This window comes from Oncorhynchus masou, chromosome 9 (genome assembly GCF_036934945.1).
Source record: "Oncorhynchus masou masou isolate Uvic2021 chromosome 9, UVic_Omas_1.1, whole genome shotgun sequence".
Classification (NCBI taxonomy): domain Eukaryota; kingdom Metazoa; phylum Chordata; class Actinopteri; order Salmoniformes; family Salmonidae; genus Oncorhynchus; species Oncorhynchus masou.
Genome location: NC_088220.1, coordinates 42,834,630 through 42,853,391, shown reverse-complemented (window position 1 = coordinate 42,853,391; position 18,762 = coordinate 42,834,630). Strand labels below are relative to the sequence as shown.

Sequence of the window (18,762 nt, the reverse complement as noted above, 5' to 3'; positions counted from 1 at the left end):
ACAACATCCGCAGAGTACGCCCCTGCCTCACACAGGAAGCGGCGCAGGTCCTAATCCAGGCACTTGTCATCTCCCGTCTGGATTACTGCAACTCGCTGTTGGCTGGGCTCCCTGCCTGTGCCATTAAACCCCTACAACTCATCCAGAACGCCGCAGCCCGTCTGGTGTTCAACCTTCCCAAGTTCTCTCACGTCACCCCACTCCTCCGCTCTCTCCACTGGCTTCCAGTTGAAGCTCGCATCCGCTACAAGACCATGGTGCTTGCCTACGGAGCTGTGAGGGGAACGGCACCGCAGTACCTCCAGGCTCTGATCAGGCCCTACACCCAAACAAGGGCACTGCGTTCATCCACCTCTGGCCTGCTCGCCTCCCTACCACTGAGGCAGTACAGTTCCCGCTCAGCCCAGTCAAAACTGTTCGCTGCTCTGGCCCCCCAATGGTGGAACAAACTCCCTCACGACGCCAGGACAGCGGAGTCAATCACCACCTTCCGGAGACACCTGAAACCCCACCTCTTCAAGGAATACCTAGGATAGGATAAGTAATCCTTCTCACCCCCCCCCCCTTAAATGATTTAGATGCACTATTGTAAAGTGGCTGTTCCACTGGATGTCAGAAGTTGAATTCACCAATTTGTAAGTCGCTCTGGATAAGAGCGTCTGCTAAATGACTTAAATGTAATGTAAAATGTAAATTAAATATATTTTTTTCCTCATAAATCTACACCCAATACCCCATAATGACAAAGTGAAAACAGGTTGTTAGAAATTGTTGCAAATGTAGAAAATAAAAAACTGAAATATCACATTTACATAAGTATTCAGACCCTTTACTTAGTACTTTGTTGAAGCACCTTTGGCAGCAATTACAGTGTTGATTCTTCTTGGCTTTGATTCTACAAGCTTGGCACACCTGTACTTGGGGAGTTTCTCCCATTCTTCTCTGCTGATCCTCTCAAACTCTGTCCCCTGGCTGGGCCACTCAAGGACATTCAGAGACTTGTCCCGAAGCCACATCTGCATAATCTTGGCTATGTGCTTATGGTCGTTTTTCTGTTGGAAGGTGAACCTTTGCCCCAGTCTGAGGTCCTGAGTGCTCTAGATCAAGGCTCTCTCTGTACTTTGCTCCATTCATTTTTCCCAAGATCCTGACTAGTATCCCAGTCCCTATCACTGAAAAACATCCCCACAGCATGATGCTGCCACTACCATCCTTCACCGTAGGGATGGTGCCAGGTTTCCTCCAGACGTGACGCTTGGCATTCAGGCCAAAGAGTTCAATCCTGGTTTCACTAGACCAGAGCTTCTTGTGTCTCATGGTCTTTAGTTGACTTTTGGCTAACTCCAAGTTGGCTGTCATGTGCTTTTTACTGAGGAGTGGCTTCCGTCTGGCCACTCTACCATAAAGGCCTGGTTGGTGGAGTGCTACAGAGATGGTTGACCATCTCCACAGAGGAACTCTGGAGCTCTGTTAGAGTGACCATCGGGTTCTTGGTCACCTTCCTGACCAATGCCATTCTCCCCCGATTGCTCAGTTTGGCCGGGCGGCCAGCTCTAGGAAGTGTCTTGGTGATTCCAAACTTCTTCTATTTATGAATGATGGAGGCCACTGTGTTCTTGGGGACCTTCAATGCTGCAGAAATGTTTTAGTATCCTTCCCCAGATTTGTGCCTTGACATAATCCTGTCTCGGAGCTCTACGAACAATTCCTTCGACCTCGTGGCTTAGTTTTTGTTCTGACATGCACTGTCAACTGTGGGACCTTATATAGACAGGTGTGTGCCTTTCCAAATCATGTGCAATCAATTAAATTTACCACAAGTGGACTCCAATAAAGTCATAGAAACATCTCAAGGATGATAAATGGAAACAGGATGCAACTGAGCTCAATTTCGAGTCTCATAGCAAAGGGTCTGAATACTTATGTAAATAAGGTATTTCTGTTTTTAATTTTTAATAAATGTGCAAAAAAAATGCTTTCGCTTTGTCATTATGGAGTATTGTGTGTAGATTGATTAGGATTTTTTTAAATGTAATCCATTTTAGGCTGTAACTTTACCAAATTTGGAGAAAGTCAAGGGGTTTGAAAACTTTGCAAATGCACCGTAGTTGTCAGCCATTTTACATCTGACAATTGACGTCATATTATGGATAGCTAGAATCTTTCCACAGCTTTAATACTTCCCCATCATTGTTAAATGTTATTCATATTTACCCACACTTATCTGATATTTCCACATGTTAAATAATAACGCTGTAGTTCAATAGTTTATCTACCTTTGTGTGAGCTGGCACGATGACGACAACGTCTTCAATACGGATCCCAAAGTCATTTTCCTTGTAATATCCTGGTTCTGGAAGAGATACAACCTGCTCATGAAATAAAGGTCTCCATTCTCTTCATATTCATTCAAGAATATAAAAAGGCAGCTAAAAAATCTAAATGAACCTTGTGACAAACCTCAAGATGTTAATTGAAGATAAGGACACAAATTTGACTTGGTGAGATCTTACCTATAGACGTGAACATGCCTTCCCGGAATGGAATGTTATTGCCCTGAAAGCCAACAGGCCCTGTGACGGAATTGAGATGAGTCAAATCCCAAAATTTATGGTTACATACTGTACCAGCTACATTAATTTCCTTCCGTTATTTTCAATAGTGGATTCAAGTATTTTTTTTAGCATTGAGAATAAAAAAAATAAAAAAGAGAAAATAGTGCTACAATGAAATTAAAACAACTCTGAATATCAGTATCATAAAACGATACTAAAGATTTAAAATTAACAATAAGTAAAGCAATTGTACATTCATGGACACCAAAGTAGTTTCCCACGCCGTGACCCGTCCCGTGGCCGTAGTTCAGGCCCACTTCCCACAATGCCCTGCGCCCCAGCATCTCCATGTTTACACCTGTTGATAAACAAAAGCATTAACGTGTCCGTCCTGGTGTCAAACTACCTCCAAACCTTTACAACCATTTCTTGTTGGCTTTAAAACATGTATTTTCCTTCCTCTCTTGAAGTAATCACTGATTTAACACAAGCGTGAAAGTAAAGATTCCCTCATCAAATCAAATTGTATTGGTCACATTCACGTGTTTAGCAGATGTTATTGCGGGTGCAGCGAAATGCTTGTAATATACCTTTCAGTCAGATCAGCGATCTCAAAGAAGGAAAGACGTATTTTCAAACTATTCTTCAAACAGGGCCTCAAACAGACACAATGTACTTTGTGTAAAATAAGCACAAAATCACCTTGCTCATGGACTAGTGAAAAAAAGAGTTCCCTCTTGTGGTTGTATAGGACATTGCACGTGTGCTTTTACATATCCACCAGTAGTAGCCTCTGACAGTGTGACGTGAATGAGCATCTGCTTCTGTGCAGTACACTGCATTGCACTCACCTTTTGTCCCCGAGGGGAAGATGGTCCGAGAGATTTCAATATTTCCCATGAGCACACGAGTGAAGGCCTCCTTTGGAGTGAGAGAACGGTATAGATCAGAGAATTGGTTTGAAATGATGAGAATAGACATATGAAAGAACTATAGGCGACATAAAGTTATATATCAGGTATAAAGGTATATATCTACATATTCATTTGACGGAGGTAACACAATTTCACTTGGGCCCCCAAAAGGCTAGGGCCGGCTCAGACTGCGGGTATGGATGTGGGTACGCAGACCCTCAAGCCACTCCGGCCCCTCGAGTTCAGATTTTTTGTGTCCCCCACCCCTATCAAAGTTGTCCATCCCTGGTATATATAAAGCTACTTAGCCCCATAGGGCCACCTGTACCTTCTGCATGTCGGTGGGGATCCCCCAGTGAACAGTTCGTGTGATGTCAGTGGTACCATCTCTATGATCACAAGAAGAACAAGTCATGGCTCACATTTGAATCAATGTGGATAATAACTGAAGAATAAACTGCAAATATTTACCATGGAGATTGTATTAAATTACTAATCTAATGTGTTATTTGTAATTCTATGGTGATAACTACATTCTCAGCTATAGTGAATAAGCTTCTCTACTCACAGATACTGGCCACCAGAGTCCACCAGGTACATCTCATCAACAGTAAGCTTTCTGCTAGTTGCATTAGAAGGGCTATAATACAATGTTTGTGACAAAACAATAGTTAGTGGTACTGTGAGGCAGATACTAAGCAAAAACCATTAGGAGACAAGGTGGAAAAGGAACGCTCTAGATACCTATAGTGGGCCAGAGCAGCATTGGGCCCACTGGCAGATATGGTTTCAAAGCTCGGCCCCCTGCTGTCCTTCTGCTTGCTGTCAAGTGTCAAAGATAGTGTTAGCGATTAAGTGTGTGTGTGCTTAAGTGCTTGCGTTTGTGTGCATACATGCATGTGTGTGTGTGTGTGTGTGTGTGTGTGTGTGTGTGTGTCTTCTCCCCACCTGCGACACTCATTGACATAATATGCTGCTGTCATCTCTGTCTCTTTCCCCTCTGGTACAACTTTTTCCAGCCACATCAGTAGCTGTATGACTGCTACGGCATCCCTCACCTACGGAGAGCAAGGGAGGACAATCAGACCACACAAGGTATTCTCTTATTACAACTGAGAAGTAGGATGACGTTACCCTTGAACTCTGGGGCTGCATGTTTCAAGAGTCTCAAAGTAGGACTGCTGATCTAGGATCAGATTCATGTAATCTTATTAATTGTGATCTAAAAGATAATACTGATCCTAAGTCAGAACTCCTAATCTGAGATATTTGATACATACGGCCCCTGATCTCAGATCAGCATTCCGTTTTTTCCCACAGTGGTTGAGGTTAGGATTTTCAAGCTGGTGGAGGTTAGGATTTGTAATGGTTTAAGTTAGGGTGTGTAATGGTTGAGGTTAGGGTGTGTAATGGTTGAGGTTAGGGTGTGTAATGTTTGAGGTTAGGGTGTGTAATGTTTGAGGTTAGGGTGTGTAATGTTTGAGGTTAGGGTGTGTAATGGTTGAGGTTAGGGTGTGTAATGGTTGAGGTTAGTGTGTGTAATGTTGAGGTTAGGGTTTGTAGTGGTTGAGGTTAGGGTGTGTAATGTTTTAGGTAAGGGTGTGTAAGGGTTGAGGTTAGGGTGTGTAATGGTTGAGATTAGGGTGTGTAATGGTTGAGGTTAGGGTGTGTAATGGTTGAGGTTAGGATGTGTAATGGTTGAGGTTAGGGTGTGTAATGTTTGAGGTTAGGGTGTGTAATGGTTGAGGTTAGGGTGTGTAATGGTTGAGGTTAGTGTGTGTAATGTTGAGGTTAGGGTTTGTAGTGGTTGAGGTTAGGGTGTGTAATGTTTTAGGTAAGGGTGTGTAAGGGTTGAGGTTAGGGTGTGTAATGGTTGAGGTTAGGGTGTGTAATGGTTGAGGTTAGGGTGTGTAATGGTTGAGGTTAGGGTGTGTAATGTTTTAGGTGAGGGTGTGTAAGGGTTGAGGTTAGGGTGTGTAAGCTGATTCAAAGGACAACGTCCATCCAGAGTCATAATTCATCCAACCACATTGACATTTTGGCCCATATTAAATGTGAATGCCATGACAACAGTCTGTCATATCTTACTGCCGCGCTCATATCTGGATCTTTATCTGGATCCCCATTAGCTGACAGCCATGACGGCAGGAATGGAGGAATTTATTATAACACACCCGTATAAGAACCATACATTTAAGGGCTTTATTGGTGCCAATCATAAAAGCTGACTTTAATGGTGATGGATAGAAGACAGAATCTTGGACAGGATATACCATGAAGGGTATTGAAAGCACTAATGCTAATGTATGCAATCTTGCCTCCAATATAACAATCCCAATATGGAAAAGTATTGCTTGTCAAGATGAACTGATAACACATCTGAAGAGCTATTGGAGCCACCAGCGTCGCTGTTGTAAGTCTTTATGGCTTAATAAGAGCACAACTCAGTAAAGAGAAGGAATAGGGAGTATTGAGTCTCCAGCTCTGTCTGTCTGTCTGTCTGTCTGTTCTTCTTCTTCCTTATCAGGACCATAACGTCCTGACAAGGTAGGAAAACAAGAATATTTTTGAAAAGTCAGGACTTTTTCATGTCTTGAATTTGTTAAAATGCTATTTTAGGGTTAGGTTTAGGGTTAGGTTTAGGATTTGTGGTTAAGGTTTTGGGTTAAGGGTTAGGGTTAGGAAAAATAGGATTTTGAATAGTGTGTGTCACATACATGAGCATCTCTCAGGATCCGCTGCTCTGTCCTGTCCTTCACCGCTTTAGTGGTCAGCACCGGAGAGTAGGCACTGGTCAGTAACTTCTCCTGAAACAAAGGGGTAGAGCGATATGGTTTTAATACTCAGTTCCTACTCATGTACATGAAATGCGACACAACAACAACTTTCTTCCACAGTAAAGTGTAGGGAAGTGTGATAAATAAATATACCACACATTCAATGGACCATTCCCAGCCAGTGAGGAGTTTAATAATAGGTTAATATCCCCACCCCTGTCCTCACCTCTGGAGTGATGAGCTCGTACAGGGCATAGTTGGTGTACTCTGTCCCAATCCACACCTTCACACCAGATGTGGTCATGTAGTTCTTCAGCATTACCCGCACCTGTTCATATTCTAACAACTGTACACAGTGGGCCAGGTGGAAAGAAGTGGAGTTCAGGTATAACTTCAAGTCTTCTGTCACTCTGTCTTTGTGTACAAACAACCTGAGAGGGAGTGAAAAAAATGAATGAGCAACTTTTATGGCGCACAAAGGGGCATGTTTGAGCACTGCAAAGCAGTGCGGACTGGGACTTCAGACTCACCAGATCTCATTCAAGGTCAGCAGTGTATAGGAGTAGAAGAAGGGGTTGTAGGGGACATCACTACCGCGCAGATTAAACAGCCCTGGAACAAAGCAGATAAGAAGACTTCGATGAGGACTTCAAGTAATGAAGTGTTAAGTTAATGGATATGAATGTGGAGTGTCCAGGCGTGGCGTTCTTACAGGCAGTCTCATCAAGAGCAGAGAGCAGGACCGCTGTGGGCTTGTAAGGATTGTCTGTCATCTGAGTCCGTATGTGTTCCACTTTCATCTGCCAGGTCCTCTCTGTCAAACGGGTGTGTGTCGGCGCCAGATGAGAAAACACAATCAGACTCTGGGTCACCATAAAGGCCATTTTGTTTTATGATCCCTCCATTTACTTACTGTCTAACAGTGGAGTGTATTCGTGGATGCCAAGGGAAGCCAGGTTTCCCCAGCAAAGTGACCAATATTTTTTATCTTTCGTCTCTCTGTGTTTTATGATTTTCCTTCAATTTTGAAGAGGCTGAATCTATCTCACCGGGGAAAGCATCCAAGCTAGTGAAATAGTGCCTCTCTTTTTCTGTATTTGTGGGTCCTCTATCTGATTCTGTCTGGTCAAAAAGAGTATGACGTTGTTGCCGCCTGTAGCATTGAATGCACGGGAAGCCACTGAGCTTTTGGCTTCCTTGATTAAAAAAAGTATAAAAGAATAGCCCATCAGCGTTGAGCTAAAGTAAACTGGCTAGCTAGCTAGCTAAAATAGGCCCTTTCCTAAATTAGCAATAGATGGAGATAGGGATTTGGACTTGTGGTTTTACTTAATAAAATACAAACATGTTTAATCTTTAATTCTCCGTACTGGCCAATGATTATAATGGTGATTCTGATCCAACCATATATTCACATAACGTGCCCCTGGCCTGAGAGGATGGAAGTTGAATATGTAGCTCTGGATACGAGTGTCTGCTAAATGGCTAAAATGTAAATGTAGAAGGCTAATGCTAGCTAGCTAACGTTGCCCATGAAAGGAAGTTAGGCTAGCGAGCAAGCATTTTAGCCAGATACCCCAGGACAACAAAAAATAAAAGCGTGTACTGTATGACAGAGTGATAGACCGTTTCGACAACATGAAAGAGAGGAGGGTGGCATTTGCGTTTCTCTACAAGTAGGGGGAGTCAACATGTTTTTTCTACTTGCACGCACGCGCACACACCCACAGAAATCAGAACCATGGACAGCCACATCATATTTAGCTTACGTTGATTGAACTAAATTGTTTTTGGTATATTTTAGTTGTCTCTATATTAGACTAAGCATACGTGATTTGATGATGTTGAAATGTTGAAGTTGAAATGGTGATGGAATAGTGGAGGCAGCTCCTGTTTTCTTTGTAACTCTCCATGGTTCTAAATCAACAGTTGTTTAGTGGTCCAACAATGTTGGAAACATTAACTTGCTTGACCATGCTGTAGGTCATGTATCTGTTACTTGCAATACGCTTTGTGGACTTCAGACAGACGTTGCCCTCCAGTTTAGTGATGAAACAAGGTGTGGGTTGAATTTATTCTGCCAATGTCTTCTTATTCTCTCAGCCTTAGACCTATACAGTATTTCACGGTGGCAAGGCATATGAACTACCAGGTTATAGAGCAAACAACACAATTACCACAACACATAGGTTGTGATATGGCTTTTTTCCCCCTGGTTTGGCTTCCCCCAGTGATTTTACTCACACATCACTACTGCTGTCTAATCATGATAATAGAAAAAAAGGTAAAACAGAACTCTCAGCAGTGCATGACTTGGGATGGAATAAGTGCAGGAGCTGTCTTTTTCCAAGTCGGTCCATTAGACTATGATTACCAAAATTCACAGATGACATTATGCTATAAAGCTCTCTGATTAGTCACTGTTAATGGTTTAAACACATTTTCCATGACTTCGCCATTTTAACCAAATTTCCATGACTATTATCATAGCCTACATGCAAAAGTAAGCATTATTGACATGGGGAAGCTGCTGTGTCTGATCCAGTGTAGACTTACCACCTCCTGGCATTGTTCCCTTGATAAAGGCACTTAGCCCCCCCACATAGAACTGCACAGTTAGTCACATGATGCAACATGTGGTCAATCCTCCATCGGGAGAGCACCTGGGTGTGCAGGCTTGGCTTATGATTACAGCCCCGAAACACTCACGTCTGCTTATCAAGGTCCCGTTGAGCTGATGATGTTTAGCCTACAATGTGGTTAGACCAGGGCTTAAACAAAAGCCTGCACACCCAGGACAGCCTACTGTCACTCTCAGACCCACAGACTAGCGTCAAATAAAGTAGAACAGAGTGGGAATCAGTAAATGAATGCCCACTCTCCTACTCAATGAATATCTTGTCTTCATTCCAATTTGATCAACATGTTTTGCTTCAGTATGTGAATCTGGAACAGGGATAGGTTACTTTGAAATAGAGGAGCTGGTACCCAATTCCCCAACAATTAGATTTGCTGGTACACATTCAGGACAGCTCTGAACCAAGTCAGGTACTGACTATAAGAGTTTATTATCAGGGGAAACACACAGAGACAAGACTAATGGAAACAACCCCATTCATTTCCGCCCCTTCCACAGAGTAATAATCGGCAATGATTACCAGCCATAAGCAGTTAAAGGGGATGTTTATGACAGTTCGTGAGCCTGTGGCTTTCTGCACTGTTTGCCGGTATTTATCTATTCATCAGCCCACAGATAAGGGAACTGCACAGTAACTTACTCGCTCACTCACACACTCATCACACTCACACACTCACACACACACACACGGATAGACAGTGGCACACACACACCTACGACTCTGTCGGGCAGGCAGGTGAGGTTATCAGGAGGGATGAGGGGTCTGTCTGTCCACACTCTGTCCACCAGGTTGTCAGGGATGGACTTCAGCATGAGCTTGGCTGGAACTAGGTTGTAGCTGTAGGACTCATAGGTTTCTATGGGGTTGGAAAAGACAACCATTATACAGTGGTACATCCTGCAGGGATCGCATACACAGCATATACTGTATGCATTTACTGTACTTTGGATCAAAGCATCTGCTAAGTGGCATATATAGTGCCATATATTTGATAGTACATGAATACTTATTTGCTAAAACTAAAGTGCCATAGTCTGTCAAGTATGACATGGATCTTTATGGACTGCCTTACGGATAGAGAAGAGGAAGGGGTCAAAGCCGATGTTATCAGTGTCCGAAACCTCCCGAATCAGCCAGTCAGCTATACTGCTGATGGACACTGTGGAGCAGAAGCAACAATGGGACAGACCAAACATTTGCTTGAGTAAACATTGTCACAACAGTCATCTTTCTTGCCGAGACAGTTTCATTTGTTCAGATTACATAAATTAATGTTTGACATTTGGTAGCCTTGACAATGTGTTTGTTTAAGGTTACCTCTATCATAGCTCTATTATAATAATACACTGAACAAAAAAGAACACAACATGCAACAATTTCAAATTTGTTGCTGAGTTACAGTTCATATAAGGAAACAGTCAATTGAAATAAGTTCATTAGGCCATACTCTATGGATTTTGCATGACTGGGCAGGGGCGCAACCAATCATAATTAGTTTTTCCCCCTCCAACAACATTGGAGGTGACTTATGGTAGAGAAATTCATGTTAAATTATCTGGCAACAGCTCTGGTTCCCTCACAACTTGAGACATCTGTGTTGTGACAAAACATTGTGTTGTGACAAAACTGCACATTTTAGAGTGTATTTTTATTTTGTGTATGATATGTGTATGATATGCCACACCTTTCAGGTTGATGGATTACCTTGACAAAGGATATAATGCTCCCCAAAACATTGTGCACGACATTTGAGAGAAATAAGCTTTTTGTATGCATGGAACATTTCTGGGATCTTTTATTTCAGGTCATGAAACACAGGGACCAGCATTTTACATGTTGAATTTATGTTTTTGTTCAAACTTATATTTGACAATACACCGGGTGTGCTTGTGCTACCTTATCCCAGACCTGCTGACCTGCTACCTGCTTCTGCTTCCTGCTAACCCCCCTCCGCACCTTTCATTTTGAAACTTTGAATGCTTGTTTATGAAAAGCCAATTAACATTGACTCCCGAGGTGTTGAATTGTTGCACCCCTACAGCCACCATGGTTATTATTTGACCCAGCTGGTCATCTATGAACGTTTGAACGCTTTGAAAAAAAGATCTGGCCTTACAGCATGTACCCATAAATCTCCACCTGGTACAGCCAGAAGAAGACAAGGTTTCTAGGTTTCTCCTAGGTTATTGCGTCCTAGTGAGTTTTTCCTAGACACTGTGCTTCTGCATCTGCATCGCTTGCTCTTTGGGGTTGTAGGCTGGGTACAGTGTCTGTAAAAGAAACGTTGTGCTGCTGGTGATATAAAAAGGGCTTCATAAAATTAATTTGATTGATTCATTGATGGCTTGCATCACTGTGCACTTTTTTTGTGTATGTGTTTGTGACTGTAATTCCTTTCTCCTTTTGTAGTTTCATCAGATAGAGATGGGCATTTGAAATGAGAGGATCAGGCAGACAGGAAAGCAACACATTTACATTTACATTTAAGTCATTTAGCAGACGCTCTTATCCAGAGCGACTTACAAATTGGTGAATTCACCTTCTGACATCAGTGGAACAGCCACTTTACAATAGTGCATCTAAATCATTTAAGGGGGGTGGTGAGAAGGATTGCTTTATCCTATCCTAGGTATTCCTTGAAGAGGTGGGGTTTCAGGTGTCTCCGGAAGGTGGTGATTGACTCCGCTGTCCTGGCGTCGTGAGGGAGTTTGTTCCACCATTGGGGGCCAGAGCAGCGAACAGTTTTGACTGGGCTGAGCGGGAACTGTACTTCCTCAGTGGTAGGGGGCGAGCAGGCCAGAGGTGGATGAACGCAGTGCCCTTGTTTGGGTGTAGGGCCTGATCAGAGCCTGGAGGTACTGCGGTGCCGTTCCCCTCACAGCTCCGTAGGCAAGCACCATGGTCTTGTAGCGGATGCGAGCTTCAACTGGAAGCCAGTGGAGAGAGCGGAGGAGCGGGGTGACGTGAGAGAACTTGGGAAGGTTGAACACCAGACGGACTGCGGCGTTCTGGATGAGTTGTAGGGGTTTAATGGCACAGGCAGGGAGCCCAGCCAACAGCGAGTTGCAGTAATCCAGACGGGAGATGACAAGTGCCTGGATTAGGACCTGCGCCGCTTCCTGTGTGAGGCAGGGTCGTACTCTGCGGATGTTGTAGAGCATGAACCTACAGGAACGGGCCACCGCAGGAACACAGTCTGCAGCTCTAGTCTAGTCAACACCGTCTGCAGCTCTAGTCTAGTCAACACAGTCTGCAGCTCTAGTCTAGTCAACACAGTCTGCAGCTCTAGGCTAGTCAACACAGTCTGCAGCTCAAGTCTAGTCAAAACAGTCTGCAGCTCTAGTCTAGTCAACACAGTCCTCAGCTCTAGTCTAGTCAACACAGTCCGCAGCTCTAGTCTAGTCAACAGTCCGCAGCTCTCGTCGAGTCAACACAGTCTGCAGCTCTAGTCTAGTCAACACAGTCTGCAGCTCTAGTCTAGTCAACACATTCTGCAGCTCTAGTCAACACAGTCCGCAGCTCTAGTCTAGTCAACAGATTCTGCAGCTCTAGTCTAGTCAACACAGTCTGCAGCTCTCGTCTAGTAAACACATTCTGCAGCTCTAGTCTAGTCAACACAGTCTGCAGCTCTAGTCTAGTCAACACAGTCCGCAGCTCTAGTCTACTCAACACAGTCTGCAGCTCTAGTCTAGTCAACACAGTCCGCAGCTCTAGTCTAGTCAACAGATTCTGCAGCTCTCGTCTAGTCAACACAGTCTGCAGCTCTAGTCTAGTCAACAGAGTCTGCAGCTCTAGTCTAGTCAACAGAGTCTGCAGCTCTAGTCTAGTCAACACAGTCCGCAGCTCTAGTCTAGTCAACACAGTCCGCAGCTCTAGTCTAGTCAACACAGTCCGCAGCTCTAGTCTAGTCAACACAGTCTGCAGCTCTAGTCTAGCCAACACAGTCTGCTGCTCTAGTCTAGTCAACACAGTCCGCAGCTCTGGTCTAGTCAACAGAGTCTGGAGCTCTAGTCTAGTCAACAGATTCTGCAGCTCTAGTCTAGTCAACACAGTCTGCAGCTCTAGTCTAGTCATCAGAGTCTGCAGCTCTAGTCTAGTCAACACAGTCCGCAGCTCTGGTCTAGTCAACAGAGTCTGGAGCTCTAGTCTAGTCAACAGATTCTGCAGCTCTAGTCTAGTCAAAACAGTCTGCAGCTCTAGTCTAGTCATCAGAGTCTGCAGCTCTAGTCTAGTCAACACCGTCTGCAGCTCTAGTCTAGTCAACACAGTCTGCAGCTCTAGTCTAGTCAACACAGTCTGCAGCTCTAGTCAACACAGTCTAGTCAACACAGTCTGCAGCTCTAGTCTAGTCAAACAGTCTGCAGCTCTAGTCTAGTCAACACAGTCTGCAGCTCTAGTCAACAGTCAACACAGTCCGCAGCTCTAGTCTAGTCAACACAGTCCTGCAGTCAGCTCTGCAGCTCTAGTAGTCACAGTCTGCAGCTCTAGTCTAGTCAACAGTCTGCAGCTCTCTGCAGCAGCTCTAGTCTAGTCAACACAGTCTGCAGCTCTAGTCTAGTCAACACAGTCTGCAGCTCTAGTCTAGTCAACACAGTCTGCAGCTCTAGTCTAGTCAACACAGTCTGCAGCTCTAGTCTAGTCAACACAGTCTGCAGCTCTAGTCTAGTCAACACATTCTGCAGCTCTAGTCTAGTCAACACAGTCTGCAGCTCTAGTCTAGTCAACACAGTCTGTCAGCTCTAGTCTAGTCAACACAGTCTGCAGCTCTAGTCTAGTCAACACAGTCTGCAGCTCTAGTCTAGTCAACAGAGTCTGCAGCTCTAGTCTAGTCAACACAGTCTGCAGCTCTAGTCTAGCTCTAGTCTAGTCAGTCAGAGTCTGCAGCTCTAGTCTAGTCAACACAGTCTGCAGCTCTAGTCTAGTCAACACAGTCTGCAGCTCTAGTCTAGTCAACACAGTCACAGTCTGCAGCTCTAGTCTAGTCAACACAGTCTGCAGCTCTAGTCTAGTCAACACAGTCTGCAGCTCTAGTCTAGTCAACACAGTCTGCAGCTCTAGTCTAGTCAACACAGTGCAGCTCTAGTCAGCTCTAGTCTAGTCACACAGTCTGCAGCTCTAGTCTAGTCAACACAGTCAGCTCTAGTCTAGTCAGTCCAGCAGCTCTAGTCTAGTCAACAGAGTCTGCAGCTCTAGTCTAGTCAACACAGTCTGCAGCTCTAGTCTAGTCAGTCTGCAGCTCAGTCTAGTCACAGAGTCTGCAGCTCTAGTCTAGTCAACACAGTCCGCAGCTCTGGTCTAGTCAACAGAGTCTGGAGCTCTAGTCTAGTCAACAGATTCTGCAGCTCTAGTCTAGTCAACACAGTCTGCAGCTCTAGTCTAGTCATCAGAGTCTGCAGCTCTAGTCTAGTCAACAGTCTAGTCAACAGATTCTGCAGCTCTAGTCTAGTCAGTCTAGTCACAGTCTGCAGCTCTAGTCTAGTCAACAGCTCAGTCTGTCAACACAGTCTCTAGTCTAGTCAACACAGTCTGCAGCTCTAGTCTAGTCAACACAGTCTGCAGCTCTAGTCTAGTCAACACAGTCTGCAGCTCTAGTCTAGTCATCAGAGTCTGCAGCTCTAGTCTAGTCAACAGTCAGTCTGCAGCTCTAGTCTAGTCAACACAGTCTGCAGCTCTAGTCTAGTCAACACAGTCTGCAGCTCTAGTCTAGTCAACACAGTCTGCAGCTCTAGTCTAGTCAACACAGTCCGCAGCTCTAGTCTGGTAGTCAGTCAACACAGTCTGCAGCTCTAGTCTAGTCAACACAGTCTGCAGCTCTAGTCTAGTCAACACAGTCTGCAGCTCTAGTCTAGTCAACACAGTCAGCTCTAGTCTAGTCAGCAGCTCTAGTCTAGTCAACACAGTCCGCAGCTCTAGTCTAGTCAACACAGTCTGCAGCTCTAGTCTAGTCAACACAGTCTCAACACAGTCTGCAGCTCTAGTCTAGTCAGTCAACACAGTCTGCAGCTCTAGTCTAGTCAACAGAGTCTGCAGCTCTAGTCTAGTCAACAGATTCTGCAGCTCTAGTCTAGTCAACACAGTCTGCAGCTCTAGTCTAGTCAACACAGTCCTCAGCTCTAGTCTAGTCAACACAGTCTGCAGCTCTAGTCTAGTCAACACAGTCTGCAGCTCTAGTCTAGTCAACAGATTCTGCAGCTCTAGTCTAGTCAGATTCTGCAGCTCTAGTCTAGCAGTCTGCAGCTCTAGTCTAGTCAACACAGTCTGCAGCTCTAGTCTAGTCAACACAGTCTGCAGCTCTAGTCTAGTCAACACAGTCTGCAGCTCTAGTCTAGTCAACACGGTCCTCAGCTCCGTCTAGTCAACACAGTCTGCAGCTCTAGTCACACAGCTCTAGTCTAGCAGATTCTCTAGTCTAGTCAACACAGTCTGCAGCTCTAGTCTAGTCAACACAGTCTGCAGCTCTAGTCTAGTCAACAGAGTCTGCAGCTCTAGTCTAGTCAACACAGTCCGCAGCTCTAGTCTAGTCAACACAGTCCGCAGCTCTAGTCTCAGCTCTAGTCTAGCCAATTAAGTGTGCAGCTCTAGTCTCAACACAGTCTGCAGCTCTAGTCTAGTCAACACAGTCTGCAGCTCTAGTCTAGTCAACAGTCTGCATTCTTGTCAACACAGCAGCTCTAGTCTAGTCAACACAGTCTGCAGCTCTAGTCTAGTCACAGTCTGCAGAGTCTGCAATTAAGTGTGCAGCTCTAGTCTAGCCAACACAGTCTGCAGCTCTAGTCTAGTCAACACAGTCCGCAGCTCTAGTCTAGTCAACAGTCCGCAGCTCTAGTCGAGTCAACACAGTCTGCAGCTCTTGTCTAGTCAACACAGTCTGCAGCTCTAGTCTAGTCAACACAGTCCACAGCTCTAGTCTGGTCAACAGAGTCTGCAGCACTAGTCTAGTCAACAGAGTCTGCAGCTCTAGTCTAGTCAACACAGTCCGCAGCTCTAGTCTAGTCAACACAGTCCGCAGCTCTAGTCTAGTCAACACAGTCCGCAGCTCTAGTCTAGTCAACACAGTCTAGTCTAGTCAACACAGTCTGCAGCTCTAGTCTAGTCAACACAGTCTGCAGCTCTAGTCTAGTCAACACAGTCTGCAGCTCTAGTCTAGTCAACACAGTCTGCAGCTCTAGTCTAGTCACAGTCTGCAGCTCTAGTCTAGTCTGCAGCTCTAGTCTAGTCAACAGTCAGCTCTGTCAGTCAACTCTGCAGTCTAGTCAACACAGTCTGCAGCTCTAGTCTAGTCAACACAGTCCGCAGCTCTAGTCTAGTCAACACAGTCTGCAGCTCTAGTCTAGTCAACACAGTCCGCAGCTCTAGTCTAGTCAACAGATTCTGCAGCTCTAGTCTAGTCAACACAGTCTGCAGCTCTAGTCTAGTCAACACAGTCCTCAGCTCTAGTCTAGTCAACACAGTCTGCAGCTCTAGTCTAGTCAACACAGTCTGCAGCTCTAGTCTAGTCAACAGATTCTGCAGCTCTAGTCTAGTCAAGAGATTCTGCAGCTCTAGTCTAGTCAACACAGTCTGCAGCTCTAGTCTAGTCAACACAGTCTGCAGCTCTAGTCTAGTCAACACAGTCTGCAGCTCTAGTCTAGTCAACAGAGTCTGCAGCTCTAGTCTAGTCCGCAGCTCTAGTCTAGTCACACACAGTCTGCAGCTCTAGTCTAGTCAACACAGTCTGCAGCTCTAGTATAGTCAACACAGTCTGCAGCTCTAGTCTAGTCAACACAGTCTGCAGCTCTAGTCTAGTCAACACAGTCAACACAGTCTGCAGCTCTAGTCTAGTCAACACAGTCTGCAGCTCTAGTCTAGTCAACACAGTCTGCAGCTCTAGTCTAGTCAACACAGTCTGCAGCTCTAGTCTAGTCAACACAGTCTGCAGCTCTAGTCTAGTCAACACAGTCCTGCAGCTCTAGTCTAGTCAACACAGTCCGCAGCTCTAGTCTAGTCAACACAGTCTGCAGCTCTAGTCAGTCTGCAGCACAGTCCGCAGCTCTAGTCTAGTCCAGTCTGCAGCTCTAGTCTAGTCAACACAGTCTGCAGCTCTAGTCTAGTCAACACAGTCTGCAGCTCTAGTCTAGTCAACACAGTCTGCAGCTCTAGTCTAGTCAACCAGTCTGCAGCTCTAGTCTAGTCAACACAGTCCGCAGCTCTAGTCTAGTCAACACAGTCCGCAGCTCTAGTCTAGTCAACACAGTCTGCAGCTCTAGTCTAGCCAATTACAGTGTGCAGCTCTAGTCTAGCCAACACAGTCTGCAGCTCTAGTCTAGTCAACACAGTCTGCAGCTCTAGTCTAGTCAACAGTCTGCAGCTCTAGTCTAGTCTGCAGCTCTAGTCTAGTCAACACAGTCCGCAGCTCTAGTCTAGTCAACACAGTCCGCAGCTCTAGTCTAGTCAACACAGTCTGCAGCTCTAGTCTAGTCAACACAGTCTGCAGCTCTAGTCTAGTCAACACAGTCTGCAGCTCTAGTCTAGTCAACACAGTCTGCAGCTCTAGTCTAGTCAACACAGTCTGCAGCTCTAGTCTAGTCAACACAGTCTGCAGCTCTAGTCTCTAGTCTAGTCAAGAGATTCTGCAGCTCTAGTCTAGTCAACACAGTCTGCAGCTCTAGTCTAGTCAACACAGTCTGCAGCTCTAGTCTAGTCAACACAGTCTGCAGCTCTAGTCTAGTCAACACAGTCCTGCAGCTCTAGTCTAGTCAACACAGTCTGCAGCTCTAGTCTAGTCAACACAGTCTGCAGCTCTAGTCTAGTCAACACAGTCTGCAGCTCTAGTCTAGTCAACACAGTCTGCAGCTCTAGTCTAGTCAACAAGCTCTAGTCTAGTCTGCAGCTCTAGTCTAGTCAACACAGTCTGCAGCTCTAGTCTGCAGTCAACACAGTCTGCAGCTCTAGTCTAGTCAAGCTCAGTCTAGTCAGTGCAGCTCTAGTCTAGTCAACACAGTCTGCAGCTCAGTCAGTCCGCAGCTAGCTCTGCAGTCTAGTCAACACAGTCTGCAGCTCTAGTCTAGTCAACAGCTCTATTCTGCAGCTCTAGTCTAGTCAACACAGTCTGCAGCTCTAGTCTAGTCAACACAGTCTGCAGCTCTAGTCTAGTCAACACAGTCTGCAGCTCTAGTCTAGTCAACACAGTCTGCAGCTCTAGTCTAGTCAACACAGTCTGCAGCTCTAGTCTAGTCAACACAGTCTGCAGCTCTAGTCTAGTCAACACAGTCTGCAGCTCTAGTCTAGTCAACACAGTCTGCAGCTCTAGTCTAGTCAACACAGTCAGCTCTAGTCTAGTCAACACAGTCTGCAGCTCTAGTCTAGTCAACACAGTCTGCAGCTCTAGTCTAGTCAACACAGTCTGCAGCTCTAGTCTAGTCAACACAGTCTGCAGCTCTAGTCTAGTCAACACAGTCTGCAGCTCTAGTCAGTCAACACAGTCCTGCAGCTCTAGTCTAGTCAACACAGTCTGCAGCTCTAGTCTAGTCAACACAGTCTGCAGCTCTAGTCTAGTCAACACAGTCTGCAGCTCTAGTCTAGTCAGCTCTGCAGCTCTAGTCAACACAGTCTGCAGCTCTAGTCTAGTCAACACAGTCTGCAGCTCTAGTCTAGTCAACACAGTCCGCAGCTCTAGTCTAGTCAACACAGTCTGCAGCTCTAGTCTAGTCAACACAGTCTGCAGCTCTAGTCTAGTCAAACAGTCTGCAGTCTAGTCAGCTCTGCAGCTCTAGTCAACACAGTCTGCAGCTCTCCGCAGTCTAGTCTAGTCAACACAGTCCGCAGCTCTAGTCTAGCAGTCTGCAGCTCTAGTCTAGTCAACACAGTCTGCAGCTCTAGTCTAGTCAACACAGTCTGC

The 18,762-nt window shown here is 45.3% G+C and overlaps 1 protein-coding gene across 1 annotated transcript in view; it reads right to left on the bottom strand.

The window, feature by feature from the left end:
* Window positions 1–18,762, bottom strand: part of xpnpep2 (X-prolyl aminopeptidase (aminopeptidase P) 2, membrane-bound) — a 40,987-nt gene that overhangs the window by 10,271 nt on the left and 11,954 nt on the right. The window contains exons 6-19 of the mRNA XM_064974064.1: window positions 9,958–10,044; window positions 9,598–9,741; window positions 6,959–7,060; window positions 6,777–6,858; window positions 6,473–6,677; window positions 6,187–6,276; window positions 4,418–4,527; window positions 4,214–4,291; window positions 4,038–4,109; window positions 3,798–3,858; window positions 3,407–3,476; window positions 2,809–2,913; window positions 2,514–2,573; window positions 2,277–2,353 (exon numbers count right to left, since the gene is read on the bottom strand). Of these exons, the coding sequence (XP_064830136.1) occupies window positions 2,277–2,353; window positions 2,514–2,573; window positions 2,809–2,913; window positions 3,407–3,476; window positions 3,798–3,858; window positions 4,038–4,109; window positions 4,214–4,291; window positions 4,418–4,527; window positions 6,187–6,276; window positions 6,473–6,677; window positions 6,777–6,858; window positions 6,959–7,060; window positions 9,598–9,741; window positions 9,958–10,044 (1,343 nt within the window). The remainder of the gene's footprint in view (window positions 1–2,276; window positions 2,354–2,513; window positions 2,574–2,808; window positions 2,914–3,406; window positions 3,477–3,797; window positions 3,859–4,037; window positions 4,110–4,213; window positions 4,292–4,417; window positions 4,528–6,186; window positions 6,277–6,472; window positions 6,678–6,776; window positions 6,859–6,958; window positions 7,061–9,597; window positions 9,742–9,957; window positions 10,045–18,762) is intronic.